At 47.0% G+C, this 23,008-nt stretch overlaps 1 protein-coding gene across 4 annotated transcripts in view; it reads left to right on the forward strand.

The window, feature by feature from the left end:
* Window positions 1-23,008, forward strand: part of ESYT2 (extended synaptotagmin 2) — a 78,051-nt gene that overhangs the window by 32,600 nt on the left and 22,443 nt on the right. For all 4 annotated transcript variants that reach the window (XR_014301121.1, XR_014301122.1, XM_082692894.1 and 1 more), the window contains exons 5-13: window positions 1,947-2,019; window positions 2,263-2,352; window positions 10,420-10,475; window positions 14,428-14,548; window positions 17,476-17,652; window positions 18,600-18,682; window positions 20,106-20,154; window positions 21,173-21,262; window positions 21,723-21,818. Coding sequence is in view for 2 of the 4 variants with exons in the window: in XM_082692894.1 (XP_082549020.1) it covers window positions 1,947-2,019; window positions 2,263-2,352; window positions 10,420-10,475; window positions 14,428-14,548; window positions 17,476-17,652; window positions 18,600-18,682; window positions 20,106-20,154; window positions 21,173-21,262; window positions 21,723-21,818 (835 nt within the window). In the remaining 2 variants the exon portion in view is untranslated. The remainder of the gene's footprint in view (window positions 1-1,946; window positions 2,020-2,262; window positions 2,353-10,419; window positions 10,476-14,427; window positions 14,549-17,475; window positions 17,653-18,599; window positions 18,683-20,105; window positions 20,155-21,172; window positions 21,263-21,722; window positions 21,819-23,008) is intronic.

A 23,008-nucleotide genomic window follows, 5' to 3' on the forward strand; every position in this document is an offset into this window, starting at 1 on the left:
TGGAGAAAGAAACTGGGATGCTGGGCTCCAGGGCGTGGGGGAGGGAAAGGGAAGTGGTTCCCTGGGGACAGAGTTTCAGCTTGGTAAGATGGACGAGTCCTGCAGATGACGGTGGCGCTGGTCACACAAGGTGAATGTGCTTGAGGCTACCGAACTACTCACTTAGAGATAAGCCAGATGGTCCACTTTTCGTTCTTTGTATTTTACCACAAGAAAAAATAATTGGGAAAAAGATGAGCTGACGATCTGCCGGTAGCACACCTGGCAGATAAAGGTGGTTCTGTTTGATTCTTGTCCTCATTCTTCGTGAGCCTGCTCACGGCTTCCTGCGTCCCTGGGAGGCCTCGCCGCACAGCTGTGGAAGGGCAGCCGCTGACGTGCGTCCACTGACACCCAGTCCGTACTTTTGTTTCTTACCTTGACGAAGGATCGTTGTGTTTTGGAGTGTTGTCTTTGAGTTTCTGAAGGGTGTGAACGTGGTCCTTGTGCAGGGTTGGCGCTGATCACCTTTACTTTCGAAAGAAGCATTGAGTGCCTCCGAGCATCTGCTGGGAAAAGCTGCGTCTCTAAAACACCAGGCCCGACTGTGAGCACTGTTGTCATCAGTGGGATAGAAGGAAGCCCGACTGTGTCTTCCTCAGCTGTACCCTGGGACGGTCCCCGGGTCTGATAACGAGCTTCTAAGGGTAGAAACTGTGTTCTCTTGTTCCGGCACCGAGGGAGGAGTTCATACACATTCATTAAATAAACCTGTGAGTGAATCCGTTCACGGATGCCATGGTGAAGACGCAGTCTGGCTTTCAGCAACATACGCAGATTATGCTGCTCAGATATTTATGTCTCTAAAGAAAACCTGCATTCTCCTTTCTGTGTGCTCTAGACTGGGACTTTAGGTTCTTGGTGGTAGAGACGGGGAAGGCAGATATTAGGAAATACAATCATCAGGTCTTAGGGTGAAGAAGAGGAAAGTTTTGAGATTTTTTTTTTTTTTTTAAGATTTTATTTATTTATTTGACAGACAGAGATCACAAGTAGGCAGAGAGGAGGAAGCAGGCTTCCTGCCGAGCAGAGAGCCCGATGCGGGACTCGATCCCAGGACCCTGAGATGTGACCCAAGCCGAAGGCAGTGGCTTAACCCACTGAGCCACCCAGGTGCCCCTTGAGATGGTTTTTTAATAGGTGATTTTACCAGCTAGATCCAGCATTATGCACAGTGAGAAGAATCTACAGGTGCTGACTTGAACACCAGGACATAAATATTGGAAGAATCTATCCCAGATGCCTTTCATTAGTGTCGTACTTGTGTGCTTTCCAGCATCTGTCACACCGGCCCCAGATGTGCTCAGGGCGGAGCATGACATGCTGCTTCCGAGGGTGGGAGTCGGATCGCAGAGATCCTGCACAGAACATAGATGATGCTTCAAGCTCACCTTTCAATGCAAGCCTGACGTTCCGCGTCGTACTAATTCTTATTTCCTTTGTTCGTTTCGTACTAATGATTGAAATGACTTAGTCACTGAGTAGAATTCGTGCCCCGAAGAGACGCTTCACTTCTAACCTTTGATGTCACAGAGCCCTGGAGAACTGCTGTTAGTTTTCTCATGAGCGGAGCATGGGTGCAAAATTTATTTCTGGCGAGACATAATCTAAGCTTTTTTTTTTTAAATGTTTTAAACAAACACAGTTGTTTGAGAAACAGATGAAAACTGTAGTCCAGCAGGAGACTGATGCAGAAGATGCAGGTTGGGAAGTGACCTGTGTGATTGGTGTGGCCGTGGCAGCTCTACTAGCAGGGACATCTGTGATCTGGGCAGTAAACACTCAGACATGGGTCTCACGTTACAGTGCAGGCTGGTTTTCGTTGTTTTGCTGTCATTTTACTCAGATTATATGCCTTGCAGGTCTGTGGTGATTAAGAGACAGTAATACAGAACTTTGTCTGCTAGTTTTGTAGGGAACTGTGAGATTGACTTGGAGATCAAGCGGTATTTTTGTAGAGCTGGTGTGCAAAGTATACAGGTAAGGTTTTAAAAGTTTCATAGTCTTCTAAAATTCTCTATGCTCCATTCAAAAAAAAAGTCAAGTTTTTATTAACTCAGAATTTCTTTGAAGTTAAGTTTTCTGTTTGTAGGTTATACTTGAGAGAAACATGAAGTCATGCTGAGAAGTCACTAAGATGATCATGTACCCTCCTTCTTGCGTCAGTAAATGGCCTGTGGAATTGTCTTCTGTGACATGTTTTGGTTTCCCGTTTGAATTTAGATTCATGGTACAATGCGGGTGATCCTGGAACCGCTGATTGGAGACATGCCCCTAGTGGGAGCCTTGTCTATCTTCTTCCTTAGGAAACCAGTAAGTCAACATTAATTTCATGTTCTCATTAACTGACAAAGATAGGTAGAGAAGCGTCTTCCTCTCACAGTTCCCTTTTCTGATACATGAATCCTTGGAGTGTTTTTACCCTTCTTTATGCTCTCAGCCGAGGGCTTTATCTCTGATCTGTGCAAGTCACAGAACCAGTCAGTCAGGGAGCCCATGCTGACAAAGTTGCTGTCGTAAATCTCACAACCCCGCCAGCAAAGGTTGCCAGCGTTGACAAGCAGAGCCTTTCTGGCGTGGTATGTTTAATGAACTACACAGTAGATGATTTTTAAGGCATTAAGGTTTTTGGTTTGGTTTGGTTTGGATTGAACTATGGGTTTTTTCAGGGGTGTTTGTTTGTTTGTTTGTTTGTTTTTCTTCAAGTACACTACACCAAATGCGGAACCAGGTATGGGGCTCGGACTCAAGACTGACCGCTCCACCCAGGCACACCTACTGACATTGGATAAACCGTAGTAATCGTCACTTCACGTTGTTGGCGTGTATACCCCACACGCACATGTGGAAGAGATACATGTATATCCCACATTTTATTACAAGTAGCCAGTACTTACTAGTCATTATTAGCTTAAAATAAGACAGCAAAAATGTCGTTCCTGCCTAAGTGACCCCTCCCCTCAGCCCCTCCCCTCCCTTTGACTCTTCCTGAGGCTCCTTCCCTACAGGGATCCTCCTCATGTGGACTCCTGCAGCCTCCGACCGGCTTGCTGCCTTGGCTCTGTCATCAGTGCACTTGACCACTAGGGTCAGCTTCCCAAGGTGTGAACTGACCCACTCGGGAGCATCTCTCCCTGGCAGACAGTCCTCATGGTCTAGGTGGGGTCTCTCTCCAGCCTCGGTTCCTGGCACTGCCCCTGCGGAGCGTCCCCCTTTCCAGCCCCAGGGAGGAAGCATAACCCAAGGACGGTCCGGCCCCATCGTCTCGCCTCGCCTCCCTTTGTCGCTCCCTACTCCCAGAGCACTGTTTCCGTCCCATTGTGTGATCCCTTCCAAAGACCCAGGCCGTCCGCTTTCGCGCTTGTCCCCCTGCTGCCCTCCTGTCCTGTGCGCTCTGGCGCATTGCTCATGAGCTCCTTGAAAGCCACAGCCATGTCCGTCTCCGTACAGTTCGGTGAGTGTCCGACGGAGGAATTGACCGGTTTCTCGGTTACCTTTCTGTGATTCACCATTTTTATAACTTCGGTGAGTCCTTTCTGGAGTTGTCATTAACAGGATGTATCGTTCAAACAGGAATATTAATTTTTATAGTTTTGTAAAGAACTTAATGCAAACTATTATTGTTGGGTTTTTTTTTAAATATGTGTTTATTTTAGACCAAAGTACAAATGGCATTTTTTCTGTGTAAAAACACAAGAATTTAAGTGTCCCCACTTCCTTACCACCAGAAGTACTACTGATTTGCTTCTTATTGCTTAAATAACAGGCTAATTTTGAATGTGTTTTGACTACATAAAACACTAAAATTAAAGGAATTAAGGAATCTCTGTGTTAAAATTTAATTCATTAAAATTTTGAGAAATGAAGAGTTCCATAAAAGATATAAAATTCAGGGACGCCTGGGTGGCTCAGCTGGTTAAGCAGCTGCCTTCGGCTCAGGTCATGATCCCAGCGTCCTGGGATCGAGTCCCACATCAGGCTCCTTGCTCCGCAGGGAGCCTGCTTCTCCCTCTGCCTCTGCCTGCCACTCTGTCTGCCTGTGCTTGCTCTCGCTTCTCTCTCTCTGACAAATAAATAAATAAAATCTTTAAAAAAAAAAAGATATAAAATTTAGGGGCGCCTGGGTGGCTCAGTGGGTTAAGCCTCTGCCTTCAGCTCCGGACATGATCCCGGGGTCCTGGGATCGAGCCCCGCATCGGGTTCCCTGCTCAGCGGAGAGCCTGCTTCCCCTCCTCTCTCTCTGCCTGCCTCTCCGCCTACTTGTGATCTCTGTCTGTCAAATAAATAAAATCTTTAAAAAAAAAATCTTCTCTTTAAAAAAAAAAGATATAAAATCCATGTTTCTTTTTCCACATACCAACTGTTTAAAAGCCATCGTATGGTTAAGAAACTTCCTTCATTAATGAGTATAAAAAACTAATCTTTAGTAGATGACTATGTATTTTTGATTTACAGGAATTTTTAACAACTAAAGACCTTTTTTCAGTTCAGAAAATAATGAAATCCAAATCTTTAAATCTCCGTCAGTACTTAGTAGAACTCTTCCTTAGGTTGGATCTTCCACAGGTATATTCACTTTAAAAATAATGGGCGCCTGGGTGACTCAGTTGGTAGGCATCTCCCTTCAGCTCAGGTCATGATCTCAGGGTCCTGGGATCAAGCCCCCGCATCACGCTCCCTGCCCAGTGGGAAACCTGCTTCTCCCTCTCCCCGCACCCTCCCCCCACTTGTGTTCCCTCTCTTGTGTCTCTGTCAAATAAATAAATAAAATCTTTTTTTTTTAATTGTAATATAACTTCCAAACAAAATCTTAGTGTCAGAAATGGATGAGGCTGTGAAAAGTTCAGCATCATTCATTTCCTTATATGGTGAGAAAAGTTGCCAAACATACACTTTGGAGAGAAGGGAATTTTTTTTTCCCCAGTTATTTTTTGACTGGAAAATATGAGAACAGAACTCGCTTCTGGCTGCCAAGTAATTCTTCCTCACCCTAAGGAAAAATACAGCTACAAAGATTTGGGGGGTTTGGCTATCCAGATGATTTAGGAGAATACTGCCAGAGACTCTTTTGAAACCTTTGCACATTTTTATTCTTGTTCGTTTGTTTCAGTTATTTTTGATAATGTGCTACTTGTTTAAAAAAACAACAACAACTAAGAATTTCTAAAGTGACAGACTTTCAGAGTACAGTGAAAGCGGTGTGTGTAACGGTTAAGTGACAGACTTGGGTTTTCCAGCCTGGTCTTCCACTCCTGGTTTTTCTCTTCTGACCGTATGCCTTGAACAGCTTGTTCAATCCTCCTAAGCCCAGGTCTCCCCATCTGTGACACGGGGACTACTGCCTCACAACAGTAAATGTCAATAGGTATGAAACGGTAGATTCCTAGTTCATGGTAAGTCCTCAGATTGTAAAGAAATTAAGTATTTTCCTGTACCTAGGTTTAGCATTCTGGTGGGTCTTAATACCAGAAGTCAAGTTTTGGTAAACACAAAAACTTGGGTGAAGGTTCTGGTAGGAGCCAGAAAAGACAGTGTCTCCCTTTGGCCATGTCACAGGGAACTGGCCGTTCACTTACGCTAACGTGACTGTTACTGAAACTGCCTCTGGCATGCACTCAGAGGTGTTTGAGAATCCCCAGTTCTTTGTTGGACGATTCCAAGAGCACAGATTAGCCTCAAATAAATCCATCTTCCAGAACTTACTCCGGAGATGATCTTGGGTGTGCCCACAGTCTGTTTATCCTAAGAGGGTCCTCCCAGCTAGCAGTCTTTGAACCACAGATTGCATTTTTACAGATGGAGAAAGGCAAGTATCTTCCTTTTACAGTGACTGAGAAGAGCTTGAGTCCTGTTAGCTACAAGTCCAGCAACTGAGACACCTTAATCAAAGGAAGGGAAAAGGAAAGGCTTCAGCTAAATGAAAACAGCATGTATTGTTCTCTCATAAAACCACTGGAATGCAGAACTTGAAGCCTTTGTGACTGTCACCCATGCCTGATTGCTCCGTTCTGTGTTCCCTGTGAGACCAGCTTCCTCTGGTCTTCTAGTCCACATGCCAGAAACAGGGCTGCCAGTGCACTCCAGAGGCAGTGCGCCTTCCTGCTTTCCCTTCCTTGTTCCTGCGGTGTCAGATCCAGGCGCTTAGACCAGCAGGAGGGAGGAAGGTTGCAGTGTTTGGATCGGGCTCCTGGGAGCCAATTCCTACAACCCTGTGTAGATGGCAGGAACGAGGTGGAGAGGCTAGGCTGGGCAGACGGGTCCACCAGAGTCTACCGGACTGCAGAGGGTCCCAGACTTAAACGACACCTCAGGTCAACCCGGGAGCTTGGAGGGTATTTATCCTTCTAGGTGCCCTCAGAGTGTCCTGGATCTGTGGTTTGGTATCTTTCATTCTTCTGGATCGTCTTGCCCTTCCCCCAGTAGTTGAAACAGGGGAGCTCCCTACTGCTCTGGCCCGTGCTGGGTTTCAGAGCTAGTGCCTTTTTTTTTTTTTTTTTTTTAAAGATGTTATTTAGCTATTTGACAGAGACAGTGAGAGAGGGGACTTGACAAGCAGGGGGAGTGGGAGAAGCAGGCTTCTAGCTGAGCAGGGAAGCCTGATTCGGGGCTCGGTCCTAGGACCGTGGGATCATGACCTGAGCCGAAGGCAGACGCTTGACAACTGAGCTACCCAGGGTCCCCATGGTTAGCACCCTTTCTAGTGACCTTGCCTTCTCCTTGTGCTTGTGTTTTTGGTGGGTCTTAATGCAGGAGTTAGTCTGCACACCTCCCTCCGGTAACTGCAGGATCTCTAACAGTCAGGGCTGGGATGGTGTCCTACTCTCCCCAGACAGGGTATTTTCTTCTCCTCTCCCCATCCGCAAGGAGCCTTACCTATATGTCCCTTTTCATAGTGGCTTTTCTTCCTTTCTGTGGAAGGTGGAGTTTGGGTCTTTCTAGCAGCAGCTGCTCCATCCCTCACCTCACCCCTGCAGAAGGGTTTTCCCTTGTCTCTATAGCACACCCACACTCTTGAGCCCACGTAGTGGGTTGCAGATGTGGCCTGTGTCGGGATTTCAAAGGGCTTTCTCTGTCTCACCGGCTCCTGGCCTTTAGCAGTTAGGATTTAGCTGGAACCTGTCAGTTGCCCTGAGAGCTGCTCTGAGTAAGCGTTTCAGGCCGGTAGCCCTGTCACCTCAGCTCTTCCTCTGCATTTGTGATGCTCTTGCCAGTTTTCTGCATCCCAGGTGGAAGTTGGAAATCCTAAGAGTTTCTTGACGGCTACCACCAGGGAAAACTGACTAAATGAAAAACTCTGGAGAAGGGTGGGAGCCAAACTAACTTTAGGTTAGTTTGTTCTTTTGTTTTGTTTTGTTTTAATTTTATTTATTTATTTGATAGAGAGCAGAACCAGGCAGAGCAGCCAGCAGGAGGAGAGGGAGAAGCAGGTTCCCTGCTATGCAAGGAGCCCAACATGGGGCTTGATCCCAGGCCCCTGGGATCATGACCTGAGCCAAAGGCAGTCACCTACCCAACTGAGCCACCCAGGCGCCCCTCCACTGGTCTGTATTTTTAGCAGACCTCCCAGGTGACTCATGGTCTGTACTGTACAGTTCAGCGCACCCAGAACACCTGGCATGGAGTGAGCACTGAAGTAAACAGCTGAGCACACATTTCACTGCACCCATCAGACCGTGTGTTCATGGACCGGCAGAGAGAGGAGCAAGGCATGTCCGCGGTTTTCATGAAATACACAGATGCATGGTGTTCCAGTGGAAGTGGAACCACACTGCTGGTTCCATTTCTCCTAGGAGAGCTGCAGCAGCCCAGAGAGGGGTTGGGAAACGTCTGTCTCTTCAGTTTTTCCCAGAGATCTCAGTGGTCCCAGTGCATAGTGGGGGTGGTGACGGGACACTAATTTTAGTTGCTTTTCTCAAGCACTGCCTTGCTCCCAGCCCTCTTGTGGCTTCCCCCTCTGTGTGCTCACTTTCTAAGCCTCTCACAGGCGCTCGTTCTCACGTGTGCTGACACTCCACAGTCATTTTCCCGCGTTCATTCTCACACATCCTCCTCTTCCACACTCGTTTCCTGGTTCACTCATTCTCACACGTGCTCACTTTCTCACGCATGCCCTCACACACACTGGTCCCCACATGGGTCTCTGTCCCTGTTCTCACCCCTCCGTGGCTCTGGACTCTCTGTTCCTGCCTCCCCTTGCTCAGGGACAGGCCAGCTCCTTCAGGGCTTCCAACACGTCCCTTCCCTGGGAGCTGCCTTTTTGCATTCACATCGCTTCTCAAACCCAGCTGAACCCTGGTCCTGCCTCCCTGGTGTTTGGTTTCTCTGAACTTGGGTAGCCTTTAACTGTGTCTCCTCACTTTGACCAGGGTCATGAGAATAAGCTGATCACCCCTAGTTCAAGTCCTTTCCAGGGGACCCACCTTGATAGGACCTCTCATTCATCTCCGTGTTTCCCGAGCTTTCTGACTCAGTAAGATCCCCCAGGCTATCTTAACAGTTTTTGCCCCAGTCCTGGAATATCTGTTTCTTGGCAGTCCCTTGGAAGATGTGTTCAGAGATCATGGTCAGCATGCTGGCTGGCATTGGTTGCCCCAGATTGCCGTTGCTTCTACACCTGTTGGCCGGGGGGCTGGGGGGTGGGGTTACAAGGGCACCAGTAGGAGTTTGTACTGAGATTTGCAATAAACTTATATTTCCTTTCTCTTTTTCTGAAAAATCTTAGTCTTTTAGGACTTCCTTAAAAAAATTTTTTTTCAGTTTTGGCCTATCCAAAAGAATCTTAACTTTCCAGTTTGTGTTTATTCATAACTATACACTTCCCAGGGGATTTGAGCAGTTTCATTCCTGCGACTGTGTGGGTGATTGAGATCATGCAGTCTCACGCGGCATTTCTTCTACAAATATAAAGCACAGATAATTTTATTATGTATAGTATGCACTTTGACAAGAAAGCAGTTTTTCTAATCAAGCTTTTTTTTTAACCTGTCTGCATCCACTAAATGGAATCTTTTATTAGCCAACTATGTAGGAATTATTCTAAGTAAATACCCAAATACCCACTAGAAAATTGAACAAATAAAATACAGATGTTCACTGAGTAGATAGAACATGTTCCACTGATGCCAGGAAAATATAAATTGAGACAGGGATAAAGTCCCATTTTTAACCTACCAGACTGATTTTCACTCTGTTTTGGTGGGGAGAAGGATTAAGAAAGGACATTTCATGTATTTAGGGTGGGGCCGTATATAAATCCGTGCAGGAGATGATTTTGGGGGCAGTTGGGTAGCATCTGTGAACATAAAAAATAAACATATAAGGGGTGCCTGGCTGGTTCCTTCAGTGGAGCATGCGACTCTTGATCTCATAGCTGTGGGTTCAAGCCCCATGTCGGGTGTAGAGATTACTTAAAAAAAATTAAAATCTTTAGGGGCACCTGGGTGGCTCAGTCAGTTTAACATCTTACTCTTGATTTCAGCTCAGGTCATAATATCAGGGTCGTGGGATCGGATTGAGCCCCACATTGGGCTCTGGGCTCAGCCCAGGGTCTGCTTCAGATTCATTCTCTCCCTCTCCCCCTCACACACAGAGGCATGCACTCTCTCAAATAGATAAACTCTTTGAAAAATATTATAAAGAACATTTTTTACTTTTAAAGGTTTTTATTTATTTGAGAGAGAGAGGAGCACCTGGGTAGCTCAAATGGTAAGGTGTCTACCTTTGGCTCGGGTCATGATCCCAGCGTCCTGGGATCGAGCCCCATGTCAGACTCCTGATTCAGCGGGGAGTCTGCTTCTCCCTCTGCCTCTCCCCCTGCTCATGCTGTCTCTCTGTATCTCTCTGAAACAAATGAATAAATTTAAAAAACTTCAAAATAAAAAGCACAAGCAGAGGCACCTGGGGCAGAGGGAGAGGGACAAGCAGACCAGCCACTGAGCAGGGACACCGCCCCCAGCCAACACAGGGTTTGGTCCCAGGACTCTGAGATCATGACCTGAGCCAAAGTAAGACACTCACCTGACTGAGCCACCCAGGCGCCCCCAAAGTAAGAATCTGTGGGTGGGGGGGAGAAACATCTTTGACCAAAACTTTCACTTTTGAATGCTGTTTTGCATTCAGTTAACCTAAGTGTCCATCAATAGGAAAGGTATATAAATTATTTTATTTTACCAGAGGAAATGGATACTATCAAAAACAACACACAAAAAAAGAGGTAGTTCCCCATTTATGAACAAAGGACAATGACTTTGATATTTTACAGTGAAAAGCAAGACAATATTATGAACGAATGCATTTTGCTTATAAAGAAATATGTATGATTTGATTTCATAATTGGAAATAGTTTGGAAACTTAATATTTTTGCCCTTTTTTTAAAACAGCTTATAGAAATTAACTGGACAGGACTGACTAATCTTCTCGATATCCCTGGATTAAAGTAAGTATGTTGTCATGTCCTGTGGTTAGCTTGTTGACGGTGGAGAGTGCATTTCTAGTGTCGTGGGAACAACTCAGAATGGGTAAGGCCAGTGTGTCCGGGTAGAATCCCTGCCTCAGCGGGCTCTCACCTGTGGCTCAGGTGGGGAGCCTGGCTGAGCTCCGTTTTCTTAACTGCATCTGAGATCCTGGGACCAAGTGAGCAGAAGTAGAGTGGGTGAGGGTATCAGGCGGGTCACTTACCCTTCATTTTACTTTTCATTCATCATGAAGCATTTTTCCAGCTTTGGTGTTTTCTTTCTAACTTTTTAATTTTTTTTTAATAGGCTTTTTTTTAAGTAGGCTCCATGCCCAGTGTGGTGCTTGAACTCATGACCCTGAAATCAAGAGTCACATGCTCTACCAATGAGCCAGTCAGTTGCCTCAAGCTTTGGTGTTTTAGAAAAGTAGCAGCCTTTCAATATTCTGCAAGTTAATTTTTAAGTTTGGTTTTTCTTATTTTCTCAGAAAAATAGAACTTTAAAAAATGAATATATATTTCAGAACTAGCCTTTTGGGGTTACCTGGGTGGCTCAGTGGGTTAAGCCTCTGCCTTCAGCTCAGGTCATGGTCCCAGGGTCCTGGGATCGAGCCCCGCATCGGGCTCTCTGCTCAGCAGGGAGCCTGCTTCCCCCTCCCGCTGCCTACTTGTGATCTCTATCAAATAAATAAAATCTTAAAAAAAAAAAAAGTAAATGAGTAAGTAAGTACTATCTTTAAGACAATTTATTCATTTATCCAACAAATCAGTATAGTGCCTGCTATGAGCCAGCCCACCACTGTTCTTAGTGCCATGGCGTAGATGCGAGCCGAGCTCCCATTCCTGTGGCTCGTTCCCAGAGCCCTCTGGGGCACTGTTGGGGTGCAGTCAGGCCCAGGCAGGTGTTGGGTGTTCAGTTGATGGCCTGAGGGCTCGCACTCTCACTCTAGATCCTACTTTTCCCTGTGTGCATTTGTTGTCAGGCCTGGCCCTGGCGTAGCAGCTTCTGTCTGAAAAGAATCTTCTTCTTCTTCTTCTTTTCTTGTTTTTTGAAAGAACCTTCTTCTGCTAGTTCCAGCCGAAGTTGCAGGGCTGGCTTCTGTTTGTCCACCCATCCTTGGACAGTCCAGTGATCTCATGATCATGCTTGGATCTCCTGCCCACCCCAGAGGAGGAACCGGGGGGACCAGGACAGGGGTGCGGGAGAACCGAAGGAAGAACTTCCACCAGTACGTCGGTCTGCGGGAGCAGATGCTGGTTAGCCAGCAGAACAACAGATTCCTGTTGCCATTTGGGGTAGAGAATGTGTGGGGGACACCCGGGTGGCTCAGTTAGGCGGCCGACTCTTGACTTCAGCTTGGGGCATGATCTTGGGGTCCTGGGATTGAGCCCTACATCAGGCTCCGTGCTCAGTGGGGAGCCTGCTGGAGGACTCTCTCTCCCTCTCCCCACCACAATCTCTAAAATAAATGAATCTTTTTTTTTTTTTAATGTGTTCTACTTTCCTCCTTTTATATAATGGGAGGACTAAAATAAACACAGGCTTGTCAAGCAGCTACCCTGTAAATAGTATTGCATTAGTTCCCTTACAGGGTGAGCCCAAGGGCATCTGCTGCCTTTGGCAAGCCTCCTGCTGGGGGAGTTGGTTGCAGATCATTCATTCAAAAGAGACATAAGGAGGGTGCCTGGGTGGCTCAGCCAGTAGAGCACGCAACTTTTGATCTAGGGTTTTTGTTTCAAGCCCCATGTTGGGCATAGAGCCTATTAAAAAATAAAAATACAAAAGATTGTAAAAGGGGAGTATACGTATTTACGTACACGTCTGTGCACGCAGAGATCCGTAAAACTCTATCTAATGGTTAATGAGGATGATGGGTTCTTTTATATAGTAATAGCTCTAAGCTATTTTATATATAGATTTCTGTACATGCAGTATATAAGATACATTTACTAGAGAATTAAATGTATCATTAAAAATACATACTCATGTATATTAGAAATACACACCCGTCAGAAACAAAGCTGTGGTGTAAAAGGCATATATATAAACATCCCTTTTAAATAAAATTATATGTTTGTATAGGATATATATAATTTACACAGAATTATGTAGAACTTATATAACATTTTATATGAATGTGAGTTTCGTGTAATAAACTATATAATGTAAAACTTCAGCTGTGCTTTCCCACTCACAGACTTCCTATCAGATCCCAGCTGTGGCAGGTCTTGCCTTATAAAAGTGAGTGTTCAGTAACTGTGAACCTAGCAAGTCTTGCCTCAGGCATTACAAAGTGAACCTGTACGTGCTGTACCCACTGGGGAAGTGTGACGAAGTAACAGTAATACCCAGATTACTGCCCTTGACGTCCTGTTTCAGTGAAGAACCGTGAACTGAGTGGCGCAAGTACAAGAAGGGAAGGGAATTACGGTAGAAACACAAGTAAGGTGATAAGCAGGCAGTGCCAAAGGACAAAAAGGACTAGACCCAAGGGCCATTTAGACCCTGGCAGCAGCCAGGGTTGCCCCAGGGAACGATTAGGGGCAGCACTGCAGCTCCGGTAACTCGGGGGGAGGCTGGGCGTGTACACAGTAGGTTCGAAAGGTGAGCAGCGATGAGGCACCAGGGTGGGCCTTCTGCTGCTTTCCTGCGTGTCGCGCCTCTCCGTCTGCTTGGCTGGGTGGGTGGTGAGGTGGTCGGCCTACCAACACAGCAGGGAAGGAATTCTTGAAAGCATTATCGTCACCAAAGTGCTTTCTGTTCCAGCAGATTTTTTTAGTATAAACAAAACCGGTATTTGTGGGTGACGGGGAATGGCAGAGTGAGAATATGCTTGCTCTTAAAACCGAAGCACCAGCTCACGTCCCTCTTCATGAACATTCTCTTCAGCGTCTGGCAGCTGGAACCCTCTCTGTCTCTAGAGTGTTAGTGTCCAAGTCACTGACATACTCATACATAGGGCTTTATTGGTTGTGGGGTTGTGGGGTTTGGGGTGTTTTTTTCATCTTGGACTAGAAAGTCCTAAGGTAAGACCCCTTCTCTTGTCGTCACGTTTGGGTACCCAGCTTAGAGTGAATGTTCAGCTGTACTGAATGATGGTGACTTTTCACTCTGTCCTGGTGGGTATTTTTATACATAAAATTACTTTACATATATCTGTTCACAGTTTTAACATCTGAGAAATAACTGGCAAGAAGTAAGATTCTCTTAAAACTTCCCAGTTCCAGTTAAAACTGTTCTTCCACAGCAGTGAAATTTCATTTATGCCTTCAGAAATGTCCCATACATGTTACTTAGTTCTCACATTTACCTCACAGAACAGGCAAAAATGTATTAAAAGTACATTTGTGTCTTTATCCTCCACAATTTTATTCATATTACGGAGTTCTCTGTGAGTGCTACATAGAATTTCAGGATTATTACAGTATCGAGTACGTAAATACGATGTGAAGAGAGAATGAACTAAAATCTTCTACTCGACCGGAAGCTGTGCAAAAATGAGAGAAATTTAATGTAAGAAACATAGAATGGGTGCTGGGCGTTTGTATAGTATTCTTTGCACTTTTGTGACTGTTTGAAGTATGCTAAAAGAGGAACATGTAACGTGTCTGGGTTGATACTAAGTCAGTGGTGAAGTCACACAGGAGCGAATGAAACGTTAGTTAGAATAGTGTGAGATGTGACCCGAGTGTTACCCTGTGTCTGCAGCTGCACACCGCAGCCCTCTCTGTATATCCCGCGTAATAGTCAGCACGGCCGTGTTGCCGCGCAGGCACTGAACTGCTGTTCTAGATACTGTCTGCGAGAAGACAGACACCTGCGGCCCTGTAAGTGGGGTGCTGTGTCGTGTTTAGGGTAAGTTTGCTGTTAAAGCGGTAACGAGCATTGATAGGCCTGATCGTTGGTTTGTTCTTTTTCCTGCCCCCCTGACAGTGGTCTGTCGGATACAATCATCCTGGACATAATATCAAACTACCTGGTGCTTCCCAATCGGATCACCGTTCCTCTCGTCAGTGAAGTCCAGATAGCTCAGCTGCGGTTTCCTATACCAAAGGTAAGTGCGCCTGAGCACGTCGGCACTCAGATGCAGAGACGCGTCTCACGTCCTTGGATGTCGTGACTTCTCACGGTTCTCTGAACGGTGACCTCGCCACATGGATCTCGATGTGGTTGTTTGTCCTGTCACACTCCCTAGGACATTGGCCCGTGTGCATCACAGAGGCTTCGGGGCCGTTCTTAAAGCTCAGCCATGAGCGTCCAAGGTGCTTACAGCAGATCGGACTGCACGCCCTGAAGGACGACCGTGCCGGGGAGTTCTCTCAGGAGGCATGTGCTGCTCGCACACCCAGAATGTAACAGCTGAGTCTAAGTGGCGGGCAGTTTGAGTCCCGACTGGCACGGGCTTCCTCTCAGCAGTGAGTGTGGTTACCTCTCGAGTCGTGTCGTAAGCACCACGGCAGAAGCAGTACTGGTGTTAAACTTGCCGCAGACAGGATGGGAAGGGTAGGGCCTGGACCTCCGTCACAGCCCCGGAGTCCAACAACAGCTTTGCTTTGGGGCTATTTCTTGCCATTAGTGGACCTCAGTTTCTTCATCTGTAAGTTGGGGATGATGCCTAGCACACAGAGTTAGGTCACAGATACTGGAGGCCCCTTCACTTGAGTAAACCATATACCGTCAACCAAAGACTGAGAATCTGCTGGTCAAGGACGTAGAACTGCCTCCACTGGTCAGAGAAGAGGTGCTTGGACTGGACGGGCCCTCACGGTTAGGGAGAGCTCTTAACCTTAAAACCCCCAGGAGTCCCTGGGTGGCTCAGTACATGAAGCGTCCGACTCTCAATTACACCTTAGGTCATGATCCTCCGGCTCGTGGGGTTGAAGCCCACGTACAGGCTCCTCACTGGGTGGGCAGCCTGCTTAAGAGTCTCCCCTCGGCCCCACCTACCTCCCTCTGTCCCTCTTCCCCCCACTCCTTCACTCCCTCCCTAGGAAAGTAAAAACATAAAGCTGCCAGTCACGTTACCAGCAGTAATGGGTTTCTTCGGGAACGGAGAGAATTGCATTCTGGGACAGTTAAGCTGTGGCAGAACCGTGGGGGATTCTGCGGAGCAAAGGAGAGGAGGCCCCTTCACAGAGGAGGGGGGCGCTGGGCGGAGCGGCTGCTGTGAGCGAAAAGTCTGCCGGTGTGACCTGGGAGCTGGGAAGTGGAGTGGCTTCTCGTTGGCCGAGCTGGTGCCAGGCCAGGAGGAAACCGTCCCTCCTCCTGCCGGGAGAGTAAAACAGCATCCACCGGGAGATGCCTCTCTTCCCGCCGGGTCTGCAGTGGACGGTGGAGGGCCGGAGCCCGCGCGCTGCCCCAGCCCGCGTCCCCACTCCGTTCCAGAGCAGGCCTGCTTGTACTCGCTTTCACAGAGCTTTCCCCCGTCCTTCCTCCCACTGAACCTGTGCTCTCGGGGGGTGGAGCAGCCACCCCGCAGTGCGGCATCTGCAAATGGGTGCAGGGCACAGCGGCCTTCACCAAATGGAAGATGTCGAGTTGGTCCGGTTTCACTGGGCGTGGTGCGGGTGGTTCGCTGTAGTGAAGTAGACCGCTTTCCCTGAGGCTTGTTACTCGTCTGTGGTTGAGCTAGATCTCCGTGCACAAATCAAAGATGTCTGCGCTTTCTTAAATTTTTTTAGAAGTACCAACACCCCGGCTAGTTGGCGTTCAGATTTAGTGGGACAGTGCGCATGAGAAAGGCATGTCTTTGTTCCTGAACTTAATGATTTTCATCTCTGAAAACACAAGAATTCTCTTCCACGTGGAAAACCTCATGCACCTTTGCCATGTGCACTTCTCACTCTCTGAGCGTGGGGAGCACATGAGCCTGCCCAAATCCAACCTTCTTAACCTCGTGGGCTTTAAAAGCCAGCGCTCCTTAAATGTTGCCAGATTACCTAAACTTTAGACACATTTCCTGTAAACAGGAAATGCTCTACGTTTTTAAAGTGTTTATATCTGTAAAAATGCCTATCTTCCTAGCCAGTTGGGTCAAGACTATTGCCCAGTGATTTTTAAAGGGTTTGTAGAGCTGCTGCCCAGTGCTAACTTGAGCACCATTGTTCACCTTAGAAGAAGTGTGAGTGAACTTTTTCATTTTATCAGTTAAACAACATTTTAGGAGAAGGAAACTATGTTTAAAGTCTCTGAGTAGAACGTATTGCGAAGTTCCGGTTTCCTGTCCATAAAGTAAATTTAATGACACCGCAGTTGACCACACACATTGGGCTGCCGACCCCTGTACGTTAGGAAATCTGCGTATTAGCTTTCGATTCCCCCAGAACTTCAGTACTGACAGTATACTGTTGACCAGATGCCACACCGGTGACGTAAACCAGTAACATATATTTTCGATGTTATGTACTATAGTTTGTATTCTATAAGTTAGAGGGGGAAAAAATGTTACTGAGAACATTATAAGGAAGAGAAAATACATTTACAGTACTGTTCTGTATCGAAAAAAATCTGTATGTAAGTGGAGCCATGCCGTTCAAACCTGTTTTGTTCCAAGGTCACTCGTATTTCATAGGATTATTCTCGAAATTGGAGTAATGAGTGCCTGTCAAGGGCTTGTTGGTGACACGTCTGGACCATTCTGTAATGGTGGTCTCCCGTCCTGCCATACGGAACCGAGCCTCCTTAGGGTCCTGGAGCACACTGTCACTCTGGGCGTCACCCCTCACCCTCCTCCCCGGGGGTGCTCTCCTGAGGAGGACTGTGGTGCTTGGACACGGTCGTCCTGCCCTGCTTTGGTTTGCCCTCTGCTCTGCTGCCGACAGTCCATGTTTACGTCCTTTCTTGCTGCACAAGAAGAGGGTCTCCCCTCCCTCTTGAGGTTGTTGTGTGTCCGCCCTGTTCTTAGGACAGTGAGCACACCGCCGTGGTTCCACGTGTGTCAGAGGAACCAGTGAACAGTCCGTGTGTGCTCCTTCTTTCCAGGGTGTTCTAAGGATACATTTTATTGAAGCTCAGGATCTTCAGGGGAAAGATACTTACCTTAAGGGACTCGTCAAGGGAAAATCTGACCCATATGGAGTTATTCGAGTCGGCAACCAGATCTTCCAAAGCAAGGTCATCAAAGAGAGCCTGAGTCCGAAGTGGAACGAGGTGTACGAGGTAAGCTGTGTCCAGGGCGTCAGTTGGCTTCTCCTCAGATTCTCTTCCACTGCCGTGACACAGGTGCTCGTTGGGTTAGAGGGCCATGTGAGTCATTTTTCTTTAATTTTCCTTCTTTAAAAGTATTGTACCTTCGGTCCGTACCTCACAACTTCCTGTCATGCCGACACATGAAGAACACATAAATGTTAGACTTGAATTACGTGAAACCGTCACAGTAAATAATTGACAAAGTGATTTCTGTGGTTAACATACGTGAGTACTTACAGACATGAGATTAATTATGTGCTGTTTTATAAATTCTTGTTTAACGCGTCTAGACATCGCTCTGTCCGTCCCCGTGGACCTGACTTGTACTTGCCGTTCACTGCTGAGAGGCCGTCATTTCTTTACCCAGAGAGACACTGGCTGTTCGTTTCGGCGTTGGAACCGCTGCTGTTAACTGTGATGTGAATGTGTCTTTCTTCCCTTGATCCAGGTTTTCTCCAGACAAGCTCCTCGGGGTGGAATTGCCGCATCATAGATCCCGCTGGGAGGAATGATAGGTTTCTGCAGAACGGTCGTGCAGTTAAGCTGCGCTGGCGCCCCACCCTCCCATTCCGGCCTGTTGCCCGCTGGCTTCTCTCGGTGCTGGCGAATGGGTCACTTGTCCGTATCCCAGCGGTAGCACTTGGAGCCCCTTCAGGACTGGAAAGATGTCCCAAGCCTGTCCTAGTTTGTGGGAGCAGTGGGACTTGACCCAGCGAGTCTGCTCTCAGATAACTGGAAACACAGTAGACTGTTACCGTGAGGGCAGATGTTTCAGAATGGTCTGCCGTGGCGAAGCGTGTGGTTTGACAGTGACATGATGTACGTGCGTTCCGGCTCCTTGCCACGGGAGAGCAGGGGGCTGTTTGCTCCAGCCGCGTTCGGTGACCGTGTGAGATAACCACTCGTTGTTTTTTCAGGCTCTAGTCTATGAACATCCTGGACAGGAATTAGAGATTGAGCTCTTCGATGAAGACCCAGACAAGGATGACTTCCTAGGAAGGTAAACCTCCGGGGAAGGACAGCACTGGGTGCTCTCTATCTTTGGAGTAGTGACACTTAGAACTAATGTAGCTTCAAGAAATGGGCTGTGTATGTGTTACGTGTATTTTTAAGTGGCTCTTAGATACAATGTTTATTTCACCCTAGACTCAGTAAAAGTAGGTTTTATTCCTATAAAGTTTCACATTGAAGTACAAGAAGGAAAACTTCTAGATCTGTGTCTGTCCCAGCAGCCACTGGCCTCATGTAGCTATTTTAATTAATCGATTAAAACTAAACAGTTTTAAATTCACTTTGATAGTTGTACCTGCCCCCATGTAAGTGCTTGTCAGCTCCATGCGGAGTGTGGCCCCAGAACGGGTGCCGCTGGCTGCTTTCCTACCAGGCAGGCTTTGCTCTAGATTGGGAAAAGGAGTTTTTAAGCTTTCTCGGTTTGTTGCGTTATTTAGGGAGCAGGGGAGGATAGTAATTTACATTGTGCCTACACATTGGAAAACAAATATTGACTTGTTCACTTAAGTTGAACAACCACTACAGCCAAAAAACATGAGCTTTTAAAAAATACATCTAACCCTAGTCTTGATTATTTAATTGAATTTCTTGTGGCAAAAAAGATACAGGGATAAATTATGTTGGACAGATTTGGCCTCATCAAGAACGACTTGTGTATTAATGCTGTGACTTCAGAGTCCATCCTGAATGGTTTCTTAACAAGGAGTGACCGAAGAATATAAGCAGGGCAGTGATGATCCGATCTGCGTTCCAGTAAAACCACTGTGTGGCTCAGAGTAGCGGAGACTGAGACTGGGGGCTGTGGTGATCGACCAGGAAGGCGCTGTGAGGGCCTCACCTGGAGCGGAGGCAGCCGCGAGGGAGAACAGAGTGCGGCCACCCATTCTCGCTGTCCCTGGCGTCTGCGGGAGGGAATTCCATGCTTTGCAGTAGGGCAGGATTTTTAGGGGGAAATGGAAGGGGCTGTCAGATAGCCAAAGCAGAAACGTCTGTGGGGGTGGTCCAGAGCTGTGGAGTGAGCACGGGAAGGGCACAACAATGACAGCTGTGGTGACGGGACAGCCGCGCTGAGAGGGAGCGTGTTGGACAAGAGGGCTGAGTATTTTCAGATGTTATCAGCACTTTATAAATAGCTGCGTTGTGGGGAAAACCACATTTTTTACAACTTTGATCCTGGCTTTGCCAAAGAGAGCTCCTGACCTCCCAGAGACTCACTCCTGCTTGTTTCCTTACTTCCTTTCATAGTTTTGGGATAAGCCTGAGGAATGTTCTGGAAGAAGTCTGTTTCTTAATAAACTGTAGCATTTTGATACATTTCCAGAGTACTTTTTTGTAGACTAACGTTTAAGGTTATTTCAGTTGTAAGAAGTGTGTTTCTATGTTCTAAAGTTGTTGTGTTGTTATTTCTATAGTCTTATGATTGATCTTATTGAAGTTGAAAAGGAGCGCCTTTTAGATGAAGTAAGTTTTCTTTGAGTATTACTCTATTTCCTGAGCCCTGACACACCTACTGGTCCCCCCACATGACGTTCCGAAAACTCAGGCCTTTCAGTAACAGCAAAGTGAACAGGAATAAGTGTAACAGCCCGATCAGATAGTAGGTATTATGTGCCCACCGCATGCTAGAAATTCCTGAGAGTACGAACACAAACCCATTATTTCGGGCCGGTGTGCGGGGCACGCGCTCTCCTTCGGGAGTCCAGGCACAGGCCTGTGAGAAGCTCCCGAAAGGTGGACTCTTTAAAGACAAAGTCGATACCAGAGCCGGCACAGTGCGGTTGTTGGGAAGCTGTCACGTGAAGCCGCCTGTGTGCGCAGTGCGAGCTGACAGCAGACAGACACCGCTTCGAGCAGGGTATTGCTATCGGAGTGGAGAGTATTGAGAAAAGATTTTGAGGTGGCTTCTAAAAGATGGGTGTAATTGGGATAAGTAGGGCAGAAGTAACCAAGGAACTGCTGATCCCTTGCCTTCAAAGTAACACATTTTCCTTCTCACACACTCCTCAGGGCAGTGTCTTCACACTGTTTGGGGATGATCTTCGATGAACCGCTGTGTGGTTTTCAAGCTGAAACACCTATTCTGTTTTCTTAAGTAGTATGGAGTGGTGAATAAAGCCAAGCTTGTTAACTTTTTTGATAATGAAATTCAGTATTTAAGATCAATGTTCTATCATCTCCTGGCCCGTAAGTTCTGTGAAAGTCCATACACAGAACCCTGACAGTACTGGACAGTTCTGGATGGAATTGACTCCACCGTGGTGGGGTCCACACGAGGGAAGCACTCTGCCGGCCCCTGTCGTGCTCTGCGGCTGTCGGCTCCTTGGAAGGGCAGAGCGAGACACGGCAGGACTCGGTCCTCCAGCATTAGTCAGGAGCTGTTGGTGCCTCACCGTGGGCAACTTGTGACATTTGGGGAAACTGTTTGACTGGAAAGGTTGGCTCAGGAGAACTTTTGTGAACATTCACATTCTCTCTTCAGTGGTTCACCCTGGACGAGGTCCCCAGAGGAAAGCTGCACTTGAAACTGGAGTGGCTCACGTTAATGCCAAATGCTTCAAACCTCGACAAGGTGCTGTGAGTGTTTCCCGGGACGACAGCCACCCTCGTAACTAAGCAAGATTAGTGTCCTCAGGTTGCGTTGCTACTTAGCTTAGAAAAAGGACAGCAGTAATTTTCATTCTTGTGCTGTAACTCACTGCAGTCACATCAGGGGTGAATTAAAGATAATGGAATTTTTTTAGAAGAAAGATTTACAGGTCATTCCCGCCTGTTTTATGAGCTCTTCATATTTTGTGTTCGATACAGTACGGGGCTTTGGGGAGCCACCGATCACCTATGCTTTATTTAATTGATTCATACCGATTCTTGTCATTAAAATCCATGTACTGTCTTCATTCTCTCTGTGTTGCACGTGTGGATGGATAATTCCCCACCTTCCTTGTCGTGAGCATCACAGACCTACTCAGGTAGAGATAGTCTGAACTCTTGTGGAAATACACCTGCTGAGGCATTTTGTCCTGTCCTCACAGGTGCTAACAGACATCAGGGCTGACCGAGACGAAGCCAATGATGGTCTTTCTTCCTCGTTGCTGATCTTGTATTTGGATTCAGCAAGGAACCTTCCGGTAGGTAACGCCGTGGGTGCTCCCTAGGGGCTCCTCTCCTGGCAACAGATCTTGCCGCATTCAGCCACCTGTCACCTGTCACCTGTCACCGTTCCTCTGTTTTCACTTCACTCGCACCAGGAGAGCAGCACAGGGGAGGGAGGGACCAGTGTGGATTTGCTTCATGACTACAGTTTGTATTTATACATCTTACGGGTTTATTCGGGGTGTTCAGAATCACTTTTACTCTGACCTGTTTTATGAAGTCTCCATTACATAGGAAAAGAATGTGCTGGTAGTTGGGGAAGGGGATACTCAGTGGAAAATCACTGATTATTGAAGCAGAGTTACCTAAGATGGGAAGTACCTCTGTTTGGCGTGGAATAAAAGGAAGCCGCTCTCCCGGCAAGCCCACAGTCCTTCCTGGCTGTAGCACGGCAGGACAGAAGGACAGTCTAGGAGAGCGCCGCGGAGCGGAGCCTCCGGTGACCCCACCCGGGGTGATCAGTCACATCGGCTCCGACAGCCCGGAGCACGGGCTTCTCCACGGGCTTGCTCTTGGAAAAAAATGGAAGGACAGCTTTTATAGGTAACGACTCTGACTGTGGGGAGGAGAAATCATGCTATTTCCTTTCACATGAAGCCTGCTGTGACCTTCCACCACCATACTTTAAACCCACTGTAATGTGATCCTTAGAGACACACAGATTGTTTTGATCTCTTTTTTTCTTTTTTTCTTCTTTTTTTTTTAGTGCCAGTTTACTTACCCAAGAGATGGCCATTCTTTATTTCATTTGGGGGAAGACTGACTAGAGATACAGGCTGTTTTCCTCCCAGAATTATAATAGATGCGCATCCATCCGAGTGCATTTGCGTGTGGTCTCCCTATGTCCTCCCCTGTTGGCATCTGCCTGTTGGAGGCCCACAAGGAAGCCAAGTGTCCCTGCCCTTCACAGTTGGCATCTGAGTGTCTCACGTTGGACTGTGCCTAGCCGCGCCTCACCACAGCGAGACCGTTCCCTTTATCCCATGAAGTACACACCCTAGTTTGCCTAGTGCCTTTCAGGGTTTTGTAATGCTGCTTTATTGCACTTAGCGCAAAAGCAAATAAAGGTACTTTGTGCATCTCTATCATTTAAAGCCTTTAACAAAAGGGAATTGATCATTTTTTTAATGCTGGGAAGATAAAGTTGAACACTATGTTAAATTAC

The sequence above is a fragment of the Mustela nivalis genome (assembly GCF_964662115.1).
Source record: "Mustela nivalis genome assembly, chromosome: 12".
Classification (NCBI taxonomy): Eukaryota; Metazoa; Chordata; class Mammalia; order Carnivora; family Mustelidae; genus Mustela; species Mustela nivalis.